The sequence below is a fragment of the Apus apus genome, chromosome 3 (assembly GCF_020740795.1).
Source record: "Apus apus isolate bApuApu2 chromosome 3, bApuApu2.pri.cur, whole genome shotgun sequence".
NCBI classification, from domain to species: Eukaryota; Metazoa; Chordata; class Aves; order Apodiformes; family Apodidae; genus Apus; species Apus apus.
The window spans coordinates 48,661,901-48,683,072 of record NC_067284.1 but is presented as its reverse complement, the minus strand read 5'-3'; the positions used below and the strand labels follow the sequence as shown (position 1 = coordinate 48,683,072).

The following is a 21,172-nucleotide window of genomic DNA, read 5'->3' as shown; positions in this document are numbered from 1 at the left end:
TGTGAAAACAAGGATGTCAGAATATGAACTACCACATGCAATATCATTCCCACAGGCCATATAGTAATTAAAAATGGAGGCTGATATTGTACCACACAGAATTCTGGTTGTGTATATAACAGCTATCAAAAGACAAAAATCCATGTTTAGAAAAAAAGCCAGCTTGATTCTAGACAACACCTTTGCAGCCTTATCATGCGCTTAAGTGTTCATTTGAAACACAGCTTAAAGGATGAATAAAGTGTAGCAGTATCTTTCTGTTATTCTCTTATTCTGTCTCAAAAAAATGATCTAAGTTTCTGCTGTTGACAAACATAAATGTTAACCAAGTGGAAGTTCCTCCTATAGATGGCCAACATTTAGTCACTAGTGCATTCAGGCAGCTCCTGAAAGAAGTTGTAAAATCAGGTTATTTCTCTAGATTTCTGCACAGCTATTATCATGGCTTAGAAGGATTATATGTCTCTCCTGCACAGAAATATCCTCTAGGTCATTAGATTTGTTCGGTCCAAAGCCAGTGGATTCTCACATGGGAATGAGAACCGAGATACTCCTTTATGGCCTGCAGGGAAAACTGACTTTTTCCTTCTGTACAGTCCGACCTCCTCCTGTCCAGATGCTCCAAAGTGTTCAAAATGCCTTGCTCTGTGGCTGCAGCAATGAGAGCTTGGAGCAGAAAGGGATGGAAGAAAAAAAATAAATATTTCCTCCATCATTACCATATTTGCTTTGGAGCAAGGTAAACCTTGGGGCAATGGATTCCTTCACTCCACTGTGGAGCTCCCTGCATACTCAGTGCTAACCCATTTTGTTTCCCAGTTTTCCTGCACAAGTAGGGTAAGCTGAATCGGAATTCCACAATGCATAGCTTCTCCTAATACTATTCCCTTTTCACAGTCTATGAGGCTGAAGTCCTGAGAGCAGATCAAAGCACTGAAAAGAGTAACTCCAGTGATGTCTTAAGTGGTTGCATGACATCACAGGAGGTTGTTTTCTAAGGTCTGATTTCCTTCTAACTATGCAAAAGCAATTGGATTGCCATCCCACCATCCTCCCAAGATATCCTAATCTGACCCAAGCAGGTGATATGAGGTTGACCTCATATTGTTTAAAATGTAAGTGATGTATGACAAGAGTTAAAACAAGTTTGTTTTTTTTTTTTAAATGTTTACTGAGTTGTTTCAAGGCAGCTCAGCTCTATTCCTATCCTCCTGCTTTTCAGGAAAGGAAGACAGAACATCCCTCAGGAAGAGAAATCAATATTCTTGTGACACTTAAACATAAACAAGAAAGAAATCCCAGTTCCCTAGTGAGCAATTGACAATTTAATGTTGCCATCTTCAGTACATCACTCTTTGAAATGCTGTCAAGGTGCCAATATATTCATTATGGCTTCTACCTTCTTTACTTTGCTCAGGAAACATACACTTTTATTTGCCGTGCCTGTTCCAAGAGGAAAACAACATTCACAAAATCAAGGCCCCACCTAGCAGATTTAATCTCTAACCTTATCACAAGAAAAGAACTAAACAATATTTAGAATGATGTTATTTTTAACAAGTGTTTGAAAAATGGTTCACTTATTTTGCAGCAATAAAAACATTAAAATAAACCATCTGCATGTAATGATACGGATAGATACATGAAGAGTATGTGGGTGTCCATCCACATGGGCAGAAACAAGTGATTCACAGCAAAAACCTGGGCAAATCAAGTTATCATCACACTTTATAGATCAGTCAAACTTACTTTGCATTTGCCTTTCAGTTAAGTATAGAAGTCCCTCTGTATCGTGCAAGACAGATCAAACATTCAGTTGGTTCCTTCTTTCTTGCTAGTACATGTCCATAGAAGTACACATGATCAGTATTTAAAAAAACCCAAACAAACACAAAACAACAAACAAAACCAAACAGAAATCCCTTGGCAGGTGGCTAAAACAACCTGGAGGAAAGCACAAGTAAACACCACACTGCTGCTGACCAGGGAGCAGAACAGGGCTCAGAGCAAACATGCACCTTCACCACTGCTAAAGGCGCATCGCTGCTAGTGCTGGTACCAGCACCATACAGACTGGAAGTGGAGCAGTGGAGCAACCAAACCAAGCCTTGGTTGTCATTAGGGAGGACTCTGAATTACAGAACAGCTGTTAACAGCCTGTGTGGGACTGGTGGAAAGCCACAGAAGGATGTTCCATAGCAAGGAGGAGGTGCAGCTCTCTGGAGAAGGCTCCTTTTACTCCTGTACCTGTGTGTGAGCTGAGCACTGGGACACTGAAAAGCAAACACTGCCTACATGGCAATTAAGCATAATCCTTTGCATTCAGATAACTGAAGCAGAAAGGCAGATTTTGTTACCACAGAGGCCTCATTGAGAAGCCATAAGAGTTCTCTCCTCAAAGATGAGCAAAGCCTATCAAAACACTCCAGAAGAGAGCAGTAGAAAGTGCAATATAAAATAAAAAAACAAAGCAAGCAGGATTCTCTGATTCAATGACAAAGGTGTGTGGCTTATTGCTACCCCCTTGACACTGAAAGCTCAAGACCTCCTGGCATGACTATTTACAGGAGATTTCAGGAAGTTTGCTTAAAAATAATCAAGTCTCCTGATAGCAGAGATACCCCAGAAATAATACTTCATTCTATCAGCATGTTCTCATCATCAGCCCCTCCATAAAGCAAAGACAAAACCTCTTTTACTTTAATGTACTTTCATCCTTCTTCCAGGCTTTGCCTATCTTTCCCCAGTTGTATTCTGTTCCCTTCTTCCTCCTTGAAAAACTCAGTCTGTTAGCTCTAAATCTTCCCCTTTAGGCTTCACTAATCCTGTTTTACTGATGCACATTCATAAATTCTTTTTCTTTGTCCCCCAATTTTTCCTCCTGCTCTAATGCCCTGGTTAATCCTTTCTTTATCCCATACTCTGCTGTCCCAGATGATAAATCCTTTATTTATCTGCTTGGTAAGCTTAATCTTCAGAGGTACCCAGAATTCCTTACCTTTAACCTCTTTCCCTATCTCATACCTCTATCATCAGATGCTCTAAATTCCTCTCCCCATATCAAACTTCTTTACCTCTTCAGAGAGACATTTCATAGTGCCTGGTTTTCTGATCTGAGAGTACTGCAGCTACTGTGAGCAGAGAACAGAGGATATTCTGATGACTCAAAGGGCTGTGGAAAGAAAGCTCATATAATCATGCTGTTACACACAGCCCCTGACTGCTGCACTGTGGGGGCGCAAAAGCAGCAATAAATAAAACAGGCAGGGAGACAATGGGATGGGGCATGATTTGAAGAAGCCACAAATTGCTTTCCCGGTATAACAAGGATGTAATGGTCAGTGGCAGCATATGTTATGCAGCTAGCAGGTAATAATCAAGGCTATAATTGCTCAAATATTCCAGAAGAACGACCAGACAGTAATTTGTGGATGCTCCTGACTTAGTTTTGACATGTAAAATGAAAACAACATTAGCATTACTAGATAAAAAGGGGAATGTTTCACTCACTTTCACTATAGTCTCACATTCCATTTTTACTTCTGTTTTTCCTCTACTTCTTGTTCTTCTATGCTCTTTAAAACAAAACCAAGGATCATTTCAATTTTATGTGATTAGCAGTTACTCTAAGCTGAAATGACATAATTCTGTGCGTTACAGTAAAATAACATCTCTTTAATCTGTGCACTTAATGAAAAACAAAAGATTACTGCATGCTTCTGTGTGCTGGCTCATTAATATTTGACTAGGTACACGTTAGTCAGAGAAACCAGTCTATTTATCACAACAAGTCATTCCATATTAAAAGAGGACAATATTCCAGCTGTGTTATGTGGGAGATCTGGGTTTTGTTGATATTGCAGTTTATGCACATATCAAGAAGTGTCACTTTTTTTTTCTGGGAGGGGAAAGAAACATGTCTCTAAAGGAAAAAAAGGAGAACCAGCCATGCCACCTGAAGTATGTGCTTGAAGAAGTACCTCTGGTCATTGCAGCTGGAAGGCCTCAGGCTGCAATCGTGCCTAATCCCATGAACTCAGTGCAGTTTGGATGGAAAACCTTTGAGGACATGACCAAGTGTTTAAGAGAGTGCTGCAGCTCCTTCACCAGACAGCCTCTTCCCTTTGAGTCAGTCTTGCATGAGTGCCTGAGCAAGACGAGGTGTGGCACAAGATGCTGTTGGAGTTGTTATTACTGCTCACTCTCCTTCCTCTTGAGGTGGGTGTTTATCTCTGGGGCTGAAACTTCTGTTAGATAGCTAGAAAGAGTGGCAGGATTGTCAGATTGTTCCAGCTGCCTAGAAGCCCCTGACACGCTGCCGGCAGCAATGTGCTACTCAGAGCTGACTCACTGGAGCTCATGCACCACTCTAAGCACCCTGAACTTAAACTCTCTCTTGAAGAGGTCTGAGGTTTGGGTAAGGGAAGTCCTGAACGTAATCCAGCAGCAACCAAAAAGACGCAGGTTTTTTAGTTTGTGCAGTTACTAGAAGATGGTTATAAAATGAACTTGAAAAAGGGTGACTTTTTGGTTCTTGCTAGGTGCAGTCCTTAAACAGTGCTGCCATGCCATTTTCAAGTGGCTGCAGTATATGTCATTCTCTGTGATGCTAAATTGTTGTGGTAACTGTCTTGTTTTAGTCTACAAGAAGTGTTATTTCAGCATTAGGTGATTTACTGCGTCAAATGTATAATAATTGCATGAGTATACTGCTGAACTTGGTTCTGTTTGTAGAAATTAAATCACAACTCTTTTATTATACAATTAGTGCCACTAAAACCATGACACTTCCTACATCATATACTTTATATTCTATCACATATTCAAAACCGTATTGTATTTACATTGTCCAAAAGCCAGAGCTATAAAGGCATCCAATGTAATGTGGTGATACTAGGTGAGAGTCAGCCCTGGAATAAGAGGATGCAAGTTCACTGAGGTAAACTGCACTTTCTCTTGGCTGTCAGGTTTGTTACAAATGAAATTGAAAATGGAAACCTTTAAAAAGAAATAGAAATAGAACCAGACAACAGCACAGAATAAAGTTTCTCATTTAATATTTAAAGACTAAATAGCTTAATATCTGAAGTAGTACTTTTAAACTTTGTTACAAAACATTTCCTCTCAAAGCATTTTCTTTAACTGAGTATAATTATTGAGTCACTTTCCCAGTAATGGGTGAAGAAGCAGAACAATACATTTGAGCACTTTGTCCTCATTTTACTTTCATGCAGATTCATAAAATGCCTTCTAATTGACTCACAATGGTAGGCAAATAAATATAATCAGCTAACAATGTAGCTGGATTTGATTGAAATTCTGTGTAAAAGAACTTATGCCACCTTCTTATATTGTGTTGCAACAAACAAGTGAAACAATTTTATTTATTTTCTCCTTGAACTCCTTTTCACCTTGGCAGGAGTGGGCTGTAAAACTACTGCATTAGCACTGACACAAATGGTGTTACAAGATACATGTTGGGTATAAGATGGTCAGGAAATGGGTGCCAGTGACTGGGGTAGCTTGCACCACTTTGACATGCAAAATGAATCTAAAATATTAGCTGAGGAAGCAGAAGGTGACAGTTTGTAGCAGAAAAAATGTAGCAGCAAGAAGGTGAAATGTAAAGTGAAAAAAGAAAGCCACTTTGTTTCACATAGTTCCTTATCACTTCTCCTGATGCACTTAATTTTTCTGTCCCTTTGATCTATAGACTTCACTGGCTTTGTGCTCCCACTGACAGACAAATCAGATAAAGTGCCTTACTTACAAGTAGCAATTTTTACAAAATTACATATATGTTTGCAGTAGACAAACATTTTGTTACTGTGGATGTTGGCCTAGTTACTTGAATGAAGCTTGTAACTAGTGAAGGCAGGTTAAGATTTTATTAGAAATTCCCTTAAAAACCAGTCTTGGAAAACACTGCTAAGTATCCTCTTGTCAAATTCCTTAGTTTGTGCAACATTATTAATTTTCCTTACTTTTGGCACCGTTTATAACCAGCCTCCCTGTTCAAGGATGTATCTTGGTTTGTGAAAATGTGTGTCTACTCTGCATGCTGGTGACTTCAGGTATGTACTGGCTAGTGCTCACACACCAGGATTTCGGTGTGAAAAGTTTGCCAATGTGCAGATTTCACTTACCGGAAGGATGAACATCAGGCTCAAAATAAGGAAACATTAAAAAAAAAAAAAAGCAACAAAAAAAGAAGAAAAAGAAAAGCAACATCCAAAAATGGTAACAAAAAAACTTCATAAAACTGAGGATTTTCCCTTTGATTATTGATCAAAACACAGTCCACTGAAAGTGATAGAGATATCTGGATAGCATGAATTCCACAGTGAAAGAAAATGATAAATTACAAGATACAACTAGTCAGTTCTAAGTAGGGTACACACCACTCAAAATCTATACTGTTAATAGGGCTTTTAACAATATAGTCTGTGCGCTTGCACCATTAGGATATTTAGGATCCAAATGATGCTAGTGTAGCAGACATATATTATACATTGTGCACATATATTTACCACAGTGGTGCTCACTAGTTTTGGAGTTCCAGGCATTGTCTTGCAGCATAAGAAAGAAGAAGTCAGAGAGAAACACAGGAATTAAAACAAACACTGAATTTCAAGCTCTTTTCTGTTCTGATGGTCATGACTGTAGTTGCCATAACTACTTGGTCTTTAAAATCCTCAAGCAACTTCTTGATTCTAGTGTGAGAACTATCTTTCTGTATGTACTGACATTGCATTAAGCAGCTTTTTGTGAAATCCCTAATGCATGGATAATACCACACAGAAAATACATGTACGTTCCCAAATTGGAACTAAGCAGCCAAATACCTATTGTTTTTATTAGTGCTGAGACAACATTTTAGAGAAGACACACATCGGAACTAGACTGCAGAAGAACACTAATGACAAGGGAAGTGTTAAAACAGTATCTGGCTATTCTAAGTTAATGTATACCTAACGCTGGCTTCCCAGCAGTTTTCAGGAGACACCAGACATCAGAAAGTCCAGAAATCAATCCAGTGCAAGTTTAAGCTTTTGAGATACTGAACCTGAATATATTCTGGGTTATCTGATGATCTGGAATGTGTCCTTCCTTGTGCAAACGGCCACAAAAAAGGCTGCATTTTATATTTATGGTTTCTAAGCTGTTGTGAAAAACTGTTTTGTGTTCTCATTTATTGTGACAAGAACTACTGCCACAATTAGTCCAGATTTATATTTTTGCTAGGACATAGAAAAGTGGCACATAATCTTGTCATTCACCACAATAAACTGTGCTGACCTAACACCTCTAATCAAATGTTGTTAGTATGACCATTCTTTAGGATAATCTTTTATGAACCTTTAAAAATACAATGAAGAAAAGTGGATTCTATCAGGGAAAAAAAAAAAAAAAGGAAATGCTCCTTATGCACAAGAGCTGCCTCACAGCACATCATTTAGTTCTCTTAATAATTCCTACCTTTCTCAGTTATTCAGCAATTTACATGCATTGCTGTTGGCTCTGCTTTTGGCACACACTGACAGTGTTTTCTGAGAGCACAGAAGCACAAATCACCATGTTAAAAACAGAAGAAAAGACAAAGAACACAGGTTGAGGAAAAGTGGAAAAGTTTTAAGCAATGGTGCAACCCAAGTGACTTACCATTTTTAGAAATGAAACATTTACGCCTAGCTCCTTCTCATGGTTTGTACTACATTGCTCTTATCAAGGCTCCAGCTAGCTAATGGATACCTCTTCACTGGTAGCACTTGCAGGGACATATTTCTGCTGAAACTCTGGCCAGCTGACTATGAAGTAAGCAGTGCTCACTGGCCACTAAACTGGGGGAAAAAACCAAGCCATCTGGAAAACCGTATATACTGTCCATTAGTTCACCAACAGACCAAGCAAAAGTTTCTTTGTCTTTGTGGAAGAAGCTCTGGCCTAAATTACTAAGCCGTGATTCCTTTTCAAAATTTGTTTCCAGCAGTGTTGTAGAGTTCATCTTCAAAATAATGTGCTAGATGTGTTTTACATGAGAATGGTCTTTATCTACATATCTACAAACAGAAGACTGAATGGCAAAGCCATGAAAAAAGGAAAAGAAAGGACAGAGGGCATGCCTTCCCAGGGGTGCCATCTACAGCAAAGTTGCACAAACAGACACTTAGGACAAAATCTAGCTCAAGGCAAGACAAACAGTACAAAAAACATTTCAGGGTAGCAACCTGTAGTCATATTCAGAAAGTTGTGAAATCTTATTATATTCTCATCTCCCTTGGATCAGAGAAGATCCTCCCCATCCCTATCACAAAGACAACACACATGTAAGTTTGCTCATTGTGACAGAACGTGAAGCAGACACATGGAGGAAGAAATGCAGGAGGAAGAGAATGGTCTTGGATCTCACTCTATGAAACAGTAAAACCAGTGCAGATTAATTCTACTGTATGCTAGTAAAAATCACTTGTTTAACAACAAATGTGAGTGAAACCCATTATTATGCAATTTCACCCTTAAATTACATATGCACAATCCAACTGCAGCAAGAATAGTTGTCATATGCACTCCTATTTCTCATCCTGGGCAAGAAAAGTACATTTCCATTCCTGCTTCCTATTGATTACTTCAGCTACAAACTCCTTAAAAACCAAGTAATAGTGTGCAACAGCTTCATAAATTCCAGAAGATTAAGTCAGAATAAAAGCAAATCAAAACAAACTAACCACAAAAACCGCCCAAAACAAAACTCCCAAACTCCAGTACAATGTCCAGTCAGAGTATCACTGAAATTCTGTAGGTATAAAACATTCTATCTGTCACCTTTTCTGTATGCAGAATAACATTTAATAGCTTGCAAGCTGGTCAAAGATCAAGATAATGGAATTTCTTTCCATTAATACAATGGATGTTAAGATACAAGAAATCCAGTCTGGGACTCTTTTATCCAGAGTTTCTGTTCCTCTGGTGAAGCATGAAGAGTTAACGTGCTGCAAAATGAGATGGACAAGATTCTGTGAAATGTCTCAGGGAATGACTTGAATTGAAAGTCTTGAAGATGTACTTGTTTAGGACATGGGCTTGCTCCACTGAAGTCCATCTGAATTTTGCTATTGGTATCAGTCAGAGCACATTAGAACATAATAAGGACTAGGAAGGACCTCTGTTCTCTGAGGTGGACCATAAAAATAAGAGAAAAGAGCTTGGCTCCAGCTTAAAATTAGCTTTCTGTCCACACACAATGCATAATTGTAAAATAAGATATATAGTACCTCAAACTGGAACTACTTGTCTGATGCCTAGTTAAGCATCAGCTAACCTAGTTATTTCTCTAAGAATACAGCCTGCAGCAGTATTCTGTGATTCAGTCTTCCCGCTGTCCTTACAGTAAACAGGTCAAAGAGAGTAAAGGTCAAAATCTTTTTTCAGTGAAACATACTCATTGCCCCAGTTTAGCAAGTATATCACATTATTTGATTGTTTAAAAGTGTAAAGTGTTAATACATGGATTTTGTAAGTAAATTATCTTCAGGGGATGTAAAGGAGCAAGTCCTTAGATCTTGATGGTGAGAAATTGCTTCTCTGTAAATGATCCTCAAATTTGGACTGCAGATTAAAGAAAATTCGCCTACCCCAAAGTGTCATTCTAAATCACACCAGTTCATATCCAAAGTGATATCTCTAAAATTATTATAAGCAAATGCCAGTGAAATTGAGATAAGCATGAGGCAAATGGATGTCTCATTGGTTCAATGCCTCATACAATGAAATAGTTTAGTTGTCTTATCTGACAAACTGATTTCCTTTGCAACTTTCTGAAAGTTGTTTCACTGCTAAGGTCTCAACTCTCCCATCTACAAAATTGTAATAAATGTAAGTTATTAGTTCAAAATTTAATGCTATTAGAATGTGAAAGCAACAGCATAGTCCTGTCTTGCAGACCTAGCATGATCATAGAACCATAGAGTCATTAAGGTTGGAAGGGACCTTAAAGATCATCAAGTTCCAAACCCACTGCCATGAGCAGGGAACCCTCCCACTAGATCAGGTTGCACAAAACCTCATCCAACCTGGCCTTAAAAACCTCCAGGGATGGGGCATCAACATCCTCCCTGGGCAACCCATTCCAGTTCCTCACCACCCTTATAGTGAAGAGCTTCTTCCTAATATCTAACCTAAATCTCCCCTCTCTCAGTTTAAAACCTTTACCCTTGTCCTATCACTATCTTCTCTGATGAAAAGTCCCTCCCCAGCTTTCCTGTAGCCCCTTCAGGTACTGGAAGGCTGCTATAAGGTCTCCCCAGAGCCTTCTCTTCTCTAGGCTGAACAGCCCAATTTCCTTAGCCTGTCTTCATAGCAGAGCTGCTCCAGGCCTTTGATCATCCTGGTGGCCCTTCTCTGGACCCTCTCCAAGGGGTCTATATCTTTCTTGTGCTGAGGGCACCAGAACTGTATGCAGTTATGATATTTAGGCAATGATAATTTAGGCAATTTTAGGTTCTTCTCTGTGTTAAATATAGCAGCTTTCCCTGCAGCAAAAGGAGATTTATTTCCTAAGAATGTTCAAAATCCAAATCCTTTTCCTAATGAACGGATCTTTTGCACAAACACAACATCAAGAAAATGTCATTTCCCAAAATTTCATTAAACATGAAATGACTGTGAAATAAGTAATTTATTTTTTTTACAAATTGTTATTCGTTCAACTTATTTTTAAAGCTATAATACATATACCAGTTAGTTCTTCAAATTATTACACAGGGGAAGCCCCTTCTGTTCCAATGCTTTGTACTCTGTGTTAAGCTCATTAGTTTTTGTCTAAGAACAGATTTTCAGCTTCAATCTTTTCCAAAACCAAAGTTGGCCTCAGACAAATAAGGCAGCGGCTGCTGATAAACTCAAGATGCCTTAATATCAATTAGCTCAATGGAAAATCCTACTTGTTTTGAACTAATTTAGTACAGAAGTACCTGTTTAAGATCAATTCACAGCAGACTGTTTCCTATTTATTGCTAATTAAAACCATGGATTTCCTGTTCCAAACAGCATATAACCCTGAAAAATTAGCTATATTATTCACTCAGCTGGTGGACTAGGTCTAGACTTACTACCTAATTTTGGGGTTAATAAAAGCAACTATTCTATGCAATGACAAAATCACCAAAGTGAGGTCAGATGATGAGGGAAAAACAAAATACACTTGCTGAGATTTGTCTTCTCAACATTACAAAGTGCAGAATGGCTTAGAAGTGGTTTTCAGCTCCAGTCTGAGGGACCAAGAGCACAGTAGGTTGGAACACTTCCTTGGCACATTAAATCTGGGGGGCCACCCAGACTTTTGGTCTTAATTCCAGCCCTTTCCGGCCTTGAAGAGAATAATATACTAGTTGTGTGCCAAGGGGATATCTGCAGGTGGCATCTGGGTTTGACCTGATCCACCCACACTCTTGTTGTCAGGTTTATACAAAAAGTATTTCCAACTGATTGTGCTGGGTAGATATAGACCAATTCTTTCACTCTGGAACACAGTTAAGTCAGGAAAGTACACAAGCATGGGAACAGCTGAGAAAAATTAGTATCTTGGACTGGTACTAAATGAAGGAAGATTCCACCCAATGTTTTCAGTACATTGCTCCAGAGCCTTCATGTTCCTGAGATCTGAGCCCCTGTCTGAACAGCAGTTACCAGCCAAGCAGTTCTCACTGAGCCAGAAAAAAAGACCTCACTGATGCCAAACTTCCAGAGGAGACAGGCAGTGCAACAATCCCTGTCTCTTTTCACTAAACCTCCTAAACTGAAAGAAGATGTAACTACATGGAAGAGTGTTTATTACTTTTGATAACTAGTGAATAAACTTTATTTTTCTTCTCCAAAAAACTTTGCTTCTTTCCCATAACAAAAGGCTAAAAATTCTTAGGAAGATCTAATCAATCACAGCATCCTGAACTGCATTTCTACCAAGAAGTTTAAGATGCTACGTGAGGAGTGATGTAGAAATAAATAAAAAAAAACCCAACAAACCCTCTAGAAAGCAATCCTGCAGACATCTGAATAGACGTGTCTTCAGAGCTTCGGCAAATTAAGTGCCAACAAATGTCTCTTTATTTGTACCAAGGCCAGCAAAGCCTTGGTGAGACAGAGATACAACTCTTTTAAAGCTTTTATTTTATATGCCCAGATAAGTTATCAGTCTGAGCATTGTCCATGTAGAGTTTAAACTGTAGAGTTTAAAGTCCAACCACTAAATGTAATGAAAGGTAACATTAACAAATGTCTGTCTGGAAGAAGCCTAGTTCTCAAAAGGTAGGGCCAGCAGGTAAAATTCTCAGACCAATAGTAGTAGAACTCTTCCTTCACAGTGCTAAACAGACTGTGATGACTGATGCTAGGCTACTACTGTATTTTAAAAGGTTGCAAGACTTCAAAGCAAATGAAAAATCTCAATTCTTATAAAGCCAGGCCTGACAATTTATAACTTCAGAAGAAACTGGATTTTAAAAGTGTCCAACTTTGTTACTAGTATTTCTTTTGACACCCCAAAAAAACTTACACAGATATCCCAGTCTGTCTCTTACTAATCTGTTAGTTGTTGGAGGTTTTTCTTTTAAACAGTGCTTGGAGATATTAATCACATTGCAAAAAAAAATATCACAGGTGTATAATTAATAAACATGGTGGCTGTATATACACTAAGTTTAACAAAAACCAAGTATTTCAAGTTGTCTTTCATAATACAAGAGTTTAACTGTTGCTTGAATTTTTATAGAATTCATTTGCTTGAAAACTATGCTCAGGGAGCAACTGGTCCGGTCCAAAGATATTCTTTTTGTGAGAGGCCCACAAAGAACTAAGCATTTCAGGGTCTCTGTTTCTGCACTGAGCTACTGCAAATGCATGGGCACTGTCATTCCTTGAAGAGATGACTACTGCTATACCTGTAAAAATACCAGGAGGCTAAAATATGCTTGTCAGATTTCACATTATGCAAGCTCCAGATCTTTTCAGAAGTAGGGCTTGAATTCAAATTTTCGGATAAATTAAATTGGTGTAGCTAAAGCAGATAGTACTCCTAGCAACCCTCCTTTTCTCTCCTGAAGATGATGTCATTCTTGAAGGCATGGCTGGGCAAATTCTGGATCTGCTTGCTAGTTGCTGTAGTTTAAATTCATTAAGTCCATTACTTTAATCTGCTGCCAACTGAAATTTACATTATCAGTCAGGACCACAAATAAAGCAGAAAGCTGGGGGTGACTTATGTCACCCAGTCGACTGCAGGGAAGGGCAGGGCAGAAAGCTCAGGCCGGTGTTGATGCAGCTGACTCAGAATACAGTTCTTGAAGGAATCAAAGAGGGAGAACCTACACATTGCCTGGGAATGCTGGTTTGATCAACCAGCAATGTTTTGCTTCCCTTCAGCCTCATTTATTAGAGTAGTTCAACATGCCCAGCATGCCAAGAAAGCCAGCAGGGCTGATGCTCTTGTGAAAAGGAATCGTGAAGTGACAGTGGGCAATTACATTCCCCCTGGGGCATGTCTGAGCTCTGCCAGGAGAAGGGCTGCAGCTCAGAAGCTCTTTAAACAATCACTTTCCCAGGGCTCTGAGGAGCTGCCTCAGCTGGGGTCAGTTTTGAGGCTGCTCAACAGCACTAAGCAGTGCTGAAATGCAGAAGTAATGGGAAGTTATATGAATGCAAGCAAATATTTGCAATAGCATGTGTTTTATCTGTGTTTCTTATTAAAAGAATGCAATCAAATTAATATGATGAATACAAATATTATTGCATGTGTTAATATTTAGGTGAAATGTACTTTCGTTGTTTACAGGACTAAACAGTTGCTGTTCTTTGGAAGCTTGAAACAGTCCTTCGTTTATCTTCATCTTGTTTTCAGACATAACTTATTTATTTAGGATGTCAGGGGAGAAACCTAATTTCTAAGGACATTTTCCAATTAACTTTCCTAATTAAATGTTAGACTCAACTGGTTTGTAAATAGTATTATCTAAAACCACAAAATCCATAGATTCTGGGAAATGGTTGTGAATACATGTACACAAGTACCATTAGAAATGATCCCCATCTTCAGTCTCCAGGTGTTAGAGATGTTGTCTGGTATTCTGAATGTCTATTCATTTTTGCCTGATTTGGAAACAATTTCATTTGCTCCAAAAGTCTCTAACATTATTAGGGAATTATTGTTCCCTTTGGTTTCTGTTAGACAGTGATATAAGCTGTGCTTACTTGGACTTACGCACTTAAAACTATTGACTTTAGTGAGTTTTATGTTCTTCTCTGAATATGAATCTGTAACAGGAGTCTCTGCAGAGATCCAACTTCATGAATTTGTGCTAGAATCCAGTAATATCCTAAGAAAAGTCTCCTGCTTCACTGATTCAAACATCTGCCATTCAGACTGAGTTCTTTACAAATCAATTTAAAAATCCGTTTCAGGAGTGATCATGATTTCATCTTGGGTCCAATGAAATCCTTGATGAAGTTAGTGTAAGTCTTGCAATTATAATTTTGAAATCAAACCAAACTCATGAATAGGAACCTAGAGATCACATTGCTATGTTGGACTTGGTGATCAATTAGAAACAGACTCATCCAACTGAATAGTTCACAAGTACTGGAGAAAGATCTAAATTCAATAAAATAAAAAAAAGATGACAATAAAGCACCTAAAAGCACTAAAATTACTTATTTCCCTAGCGCATTTACACCAAGTGGATAACTAGACCGTTACAAACTGATCCTAAGTCTATACCCAAGGCAGTCTGTAGCCATAGGTCAATTTATGATACTTCTGTAAAATAAAGAAGAAAACAAGCTTCAAGCAAAATCAGACATTATCCATTTCCATATCCATCATGGACATACACTATGAGTTACTGCAAACCTTCTCTGAGACACACTAATTCAGATGAAAGCATTTCTTAACAGTTTCAGTACCAAACTAGAATTTTCCCCCCCTATGTTGAAGAAGTGATCTTTAGTGGACAATAATAACCTTAGATTTAGAGAACGTGTTATATTTAAATATTTGCTGCTTCTCCTTTTGTTATGTCAGCTGGCTTTCAGCAAGACAAATTCTCATCCTCAAACACAGGCAGGTGAGTCAACTGGAAGTAGCACAACTTCTTACAGCCTCATCTGAACGTTGGCCATGAACATTCTTTACTGTGGGCAGGTATAAAAACACGGCTAACTCCTGCTCACATCCTGGACCTCTTACAACAGCTTTACATAACTTTTAAGTGGCAGTTTTCTTTGTTTTAGTACCAGATAAACAGAAAGAAATGTGGTTTGATACATTTACTGTGCAAGAGTAGCAGTTTCTAGGTTCCCATAAGATGCTTTCAGAAATACAGTAATAAAAAAGCTGGAAACTCCAAGAGGGTCTAGCTGTAACTGGAGAAACCAAATAACTCTGAATTTTGAAGACAATTAGTTCACAGTGTGTGAACACACATTTTAAATTAGCGTGTTTGTGTGCAGACAACAGCATTTTATTCTCATTTTGTAGCAGCGTTTTTAACCGCATGAGTCATAATGAGGGGAAGGCAGACAGGGAAACCTCACGGCTTCCACAGCTCAGTGTGTTTCCTTAAGAAGAAAAATGCTTCTTCTGATCAGGTCAATATAAGAATGAACTTCTTTGCTATAGGTTTGGCATATTTTAAATCCATTTTGTAGATAGCACAGAACTTAGGAAACCATAAGTATTGCCTTTCCCCTGTTTTATTTTCCATACAAGGGAACCTATGACTTCATAGTTAATGCAACTAGGAAAACTTGAATAGACCACAAAACTCCTTCATGGGCTTCAGAACAGGACTGGGAACCATCAGAACTGGATTCTAATTTTGTCATGCAGACATGTCACTCAAAGATGCTTAAGCCAAAGATTTTGAACATTGACACCTTAAGGAAGGTGGAAAAATGTGAAGTTAATTATCTACTCCAGCAAAGCCTCTAACAAACAACAAACTCTGTACTCTTTTGGGCTGGAAACAACCCAGGGAAGTTTTATTATACATTGTTTTTCATTTGGAATTTTCTATTAATTTTGGATTTCAGACCCACAGATTTAAAGCTCATGGTCAAATTTTTCTTGGTAATGTCATTTCACAGAATCACAGAACTGCCATAGTTGGAAAAGACCCCTAAGATCACCAAGTCCAACCATCCACCCATTTCAACCAAGCTACAAGTACTTAGTCTTTGCTGGGTTAAGCTTCAGAGACACTTAAAAATTCAATGGTTCAAAAGCTACATTTCCTCAAAAACATAGTCTTGGATAATATCTAGAATCTCTCTTTTTAACAGCAATTGACCATAAAGAACCATTTTTGCTTTTATTTGGTGTCTTCCACCTTATTTCTACCTGCCCTGAATTTCAGTGAATTCTCAGTCATTTGCTGAAATGTAAGCATACATGTAGTGATTAAAGTATTCCCTGATATGAAACTAAACTGCTGCTGACAAACAGCAGACTACTAAACCTGTAGTGGTGGCCATAAGATTTCCCAGACTGGAGAACTTCTTGATTTTCCCTTCAAGTATCCTTGTGATTGCAGGTAACTCTCCTGTAGTCTCTGCTCAGTGGACCAATCCTGTTACCAAGGTCACCTTTGCAGAGTTATATTTGCATCCAGCTGACATTGATTCATGTTGCCAGATGGCTAAGGACAAAGCACAATTGCTCAACACAACGTGTGACCTACTTACACGCCTAACAATCTGCTGTTTAATACTTTGGAAATGCAGGGAGATTTTGATTAAAAATTTCATTTTGTTTCATAGTTAGCCCACATGTGGCATGTACATTTTGCATACCAGATACATCTGTTCCAGCAGGGCAGAAGCATCATGCCTCCAACCTCTTTCTAAAGCAGGGCATGTGAATGCATGTCATTTCCTTATTTCCTAAAGGCGCTCTCAAAGGTAATTACAAGTCATTGGTTTATACACGGACAACTCATGGAGAGCCAAATACTCTCATGCTGGCACCACATAAGCAAATAATGATAGAAAAGAAGAATGAAGACATGACACGCACAAAATTCACGTAGGGTTTCTAATCAAATATACGGAAAGTCATGGGGAGACTCTCTCATCTGTGCTCAAAGTCTTATATATATTTTGAGGATAAGTGGGACAACATAATCTTTGCCTGAACCACAATGTGAAGATATGCAAGAACACATTCCTGTGTGATGTGCTCTAGGTGATCCTGCTCTGGCAGGGGGTTGGATTAGATGATCTTTCGAGGTTCCCTCCAACCCCTAAGATTCTGTGATTCTGTAATACTAAAAGTGGCATTTGGTCAGTGTAGCTCAGATTCCCCAGAGACCTTTAGGAATCAGACCCAAGGCGAAGACCTGCACTCTGCCTCTGCCCTCAGCTGGTACCAGATGCTGGGCAAAACTAAAAGAGCTGTAGAGCTGGTGGACAGAAAAGAATTCCCACCTGTAAGTAGGCCTTCCTGGTTCAGATCTCTAGTAGAAAGAGACTGACTTAAGTCAGTGTTTAAGTGCTAGTAAAGTTTTAGTTCCTTGCAAAGAACCAGTCAACGAGTATTTCATTACTGACAGGGTCTCCAATCCCATTTTGAATCTACTTAGCTTTCACAGATTTTTCAAGGCTTGGCACCTATAAATGAAGCCAAACTGTTAAAAGGCTTGAGCATTCAGCAGCTACTGTTGTGAAAGTTCACAGCCAGAACCTCTGGAGAGTTTAGCATGGCCTACGAATCTGGACACATATAACTCAGTAAATCTAAATGAGAACTGAATGCTTTTAAAAATACAAATTCTCTAGACTATGAGAAAGGAAAGCAGAAACAAAAAATTCTGCAGAGAAGCAAGTCCAATGTTATATTATGGATTGAGGAGGAGGTGACTATCAATATTATATATTTGGGAGGAAAATAGAAGAGAAAGCCAAATGCAGGGAGAGCAGTTGCATCATTATAATGCAGGCAGTGCTAATGAGGTGATAAGGGATAACAGAGTAAATGAAAATAATTGGCAGGACACTCACTAAAATAAAACTTTAGCAGTGACCTGAATATTATTGCATAAAGATGTGAAGAGTTAGACTCAGGATATATCATTACATTATTTGGCATCTCAAGTTCTCCTAATGAATACTATCTAAAAGTAGACACTAAATCAGGCTGAGGTGTCCTAAATGCAGAAAGGCTCACACCTGGATAAGTTTCTTTCCAACTTTCAGGTCTTGTGAGCCAAATTTTGTCTAGCACCACAAGTCTTTTCCCTCTCCCCATAGGTCTGCAAGGTTACCTTGTCAGCAGACTCTTGGGGGGGGGGGATGGGTGCACATAGGAGCATTTTGACCCTGCTATACACCTGGGGTTTGCCACACAGCCAGCCAAAGTGTTGTTTTTACTAAAGATTTCCCTATCCCCCTGAGACTTTAAAGATGCCAAGAAAGCACAGTCCAGTCGTGGATGAGAGACAAGAGAAATATCTTTAAAAAAACCCTCTTCCAAACAACAACAAAAAAGATGTTTGGGACTCTGCACCTTTTATTTTCTCTGCATTTATGCTTTATAAAAAAGATTGACCCAGTAAAGTGCCTTGTCTTAAAGCTTTGTTACTGTGCCATAAATTAAGCTTTGAGAGAGGAAATAATGCACACACAGATAATCCAAAAGAAGGAGCAAAAAATCAGCATTTAATGCAATTATTGAGGAAAGCACAACAGTTCTGGAAAAAATACCAAGCACTCCTTTTAAAAATGAAAACCACAGAAATCACTTCTTTCTCTTTAAACCAAAGGAAGCCAAATCCAAATTTTAAGCCAAATCTTCATGAGTAAATTGGAACTTTTATGGCAATATAATACAATTATTATGATTACTCTGTCATACAAAACACAGTATCTGTCCTGAACGGAGCATCGGCAGATTCTCAAAGCACAGGTCTAGATCCTGTCACTATGTCCATCTGGTGAACCTGATTCCATAGTTTCTGCTCTGCACAAACCTTCTTATACAGAATGTCTTAAATTACAGGCACCAATGCATATCAGAAAGCCTGTTTTAGCCAGTGACCTCATTACAAATTTAAAATTGCTTATACCTCTCAACACAGAGCAAAGCTCCCACAGATTCTGGACATGCAACGTGATAATATAGGGACGATAACACTTTCCTGCATCTGATTAAAACTTCCCATGCCTGGTGCCCATTAGGGCTGTGCAGTGTAATAACACATCCTAGCCCTGAAAGCACAGACTAAGTGAATTGAGGTTGGTCTCTCTTCTGGCTGCTCAGCAAAGAGCATCCTCCTCCTTTGCTGGGTCTGATTTTTTTTTTTGACTTCGAAGTCTGTGGAGGGGGCAAAGCATGTGGTTAATTTGCTGTTGTGTGGGCAAGAGGCAAAGGTGCATGTGACATTACACCGTGCTTGGAAATTGCTCATGGTACAGCCTGCAGATTGGAAGCAAGATGCCACAGAAAAACAAATATAATTGAAGAGAGGCTCCTTAAATGAGAACAAAGCAAACAGAGATGCTTCATTAGAAGTTACATCCCCTGATCCTGCTTTTGCTGTCAAGTCCACTGATTTTTTTCTCTTTGGCTCAACATAGAACTAATTATCTTTCAGAGAAAACACAAATTGTTATGCTTATGTTCACAATACTTTGAAGAAAAAGGGTTTATTTTAAAAAGTCCTTCAAGAAAATAGATGAATTTAGTAAAAATACTTGTTTGCTCTTTACACTCTTCCAACAGCAGTTTGCGACTGCTCCGTGTGTGCTGTAGTTTAATGTTTATATGTGGGCCTTGCTGAGACATTTACAGGGAACACCAGTGATGTCTGTAATGAGTCGAATGCAGTATGAAGCAGGTTTTGAGGGGTTCTGCCACCAGTGGACAGATCAGCATTAAGGGACTCAGGGACACATGTGGAGGTGTTGCAGGTGCCCAACACTGTGAAAAAGAAAGCCTGCAATGTATGAAGAACTTGTGAGTGAAGCTCAATTACTCCCTCACTCCAATTATCACTGATGCACAAAACATCTGCCAGTGTGGTGCCTCAGTTTAGAGAACACAGAGGAGAAAGATAACTCTGTCTGGCACATTTCCCCAGCAGATACACGCTCCTTATGCTCTTTTCCAATTTCGTAGTTACAGAATATTTAAATTTTAATAGTGGAGAACACAAAGGAGGTAGGTTAGATAAAAAATTGTTGAATTTAAAGGAGGGAAATAATTATTTCAAAATGTTTCAATTTTGTCCCAGTGATTTGTAGGAAATAATGACACAACTGAAGTAGCAGCCTTGAATTCTTTCTAATGACCCTTAACAAGACCATGGAAGACACTTGGCTGTAGACCTGATGCAGACAAAAACTTTTATTCTTACAACTCCATCTGCATTTAGGATGCAAAATTGAAGTTCTGAATGTTCGTATATGCTATTCTGCTACATTTTAGTTCAGAATAAAGATAGCAAAGATAATTTGAGGTTACTTGATGGGCATTAGACATTATATTTTAATCACACTCTCAGAGGCGCAGAGCATGTTAGAAAATGTCATTAGTTTTACCACTCAGCTGTGGTTTGAGACAATCACTAAGTAATCACAAAAGGGAGAAATGTCTTAAACCGGAGTAAACTAGGAATAGTGATACAATTGAACAGTTTTATTTGGGTTAGTGCTGGTTTGGGTTTTTGGAAGAGCTACATGGATCATATTCAGGAGAGGTCTTTAATTAAGGAACACACCATAAAATAGAAAGTATAAATATTTAAAGCTTTGTTGAAAATGTACATAACCAATCTATTACAGCTCAACTCCTTTTCCCTGGCAATGGCTAAAATTGTTGTCTTTAAAAGTGATCATTTAATATAATACTGGCCAAAGACAAAGAGAAACTCTGTATTCATTATGTTGCACTGGAGAGTTCTTTATTTTCAAGTACCACATGGAATGTCTAAATTAAGTCATACGAGCATAAAAAACTTATGGTATCCAAAACTTTTGCTTGGGCATATGGCATCACTCTGTTAATGATACTGGAGCTAAACAGAACTGTTCACCAATTATTAACTCAAATGATCATCTGCTTCAAAGCTGTCAAGCCCCATGCCAGATCTTTTCAGAACTGCCAGCTAATTTCAGAACTGCACCCTTG

The 21,172-nt window shown here is 38.6% G+C and overlaps 1 protein-coding gene across 6 annotated transcripts in view; it reads right to left on the bottom strand.

Moving 5' to 3' along the window:
* PLCB1 (phospholipase C beta 1) overlaps positions 1–21,172 on the bottom strand; it is a 406,490-nt gene that overhangs the window by 19,760 nt on the left and 365,558 nt on the right. For 2 of the 6 annotated variants that reach the window (XM_051615377.1, XM_051615376.1), the window contains exons 32-33: positions 6,531–6,569; positions 3,511–3,575 (exon numbers count right to left, since the gene is read on the bottom strand). The exons of 2 other annotated variants lie outside the window; for them this stretch is intronic. In XM_051615377.1, the coding sequence (XP_051471337.1) occupies positions 3,537–3,575; positions 6,531–6,569 (78 nt within the window). In that variant the 3' untranslated portion in view covers positions 3,511–3,536. The remainder of the gene's footprint in view (positions 1–3,510; positions 3,576–6,530; positions 6,570–21,172) is intronic. 2 more of the 6 variants (XM_051615378.1, XM_051615379.1) reach the window with 2 other exon arrangements.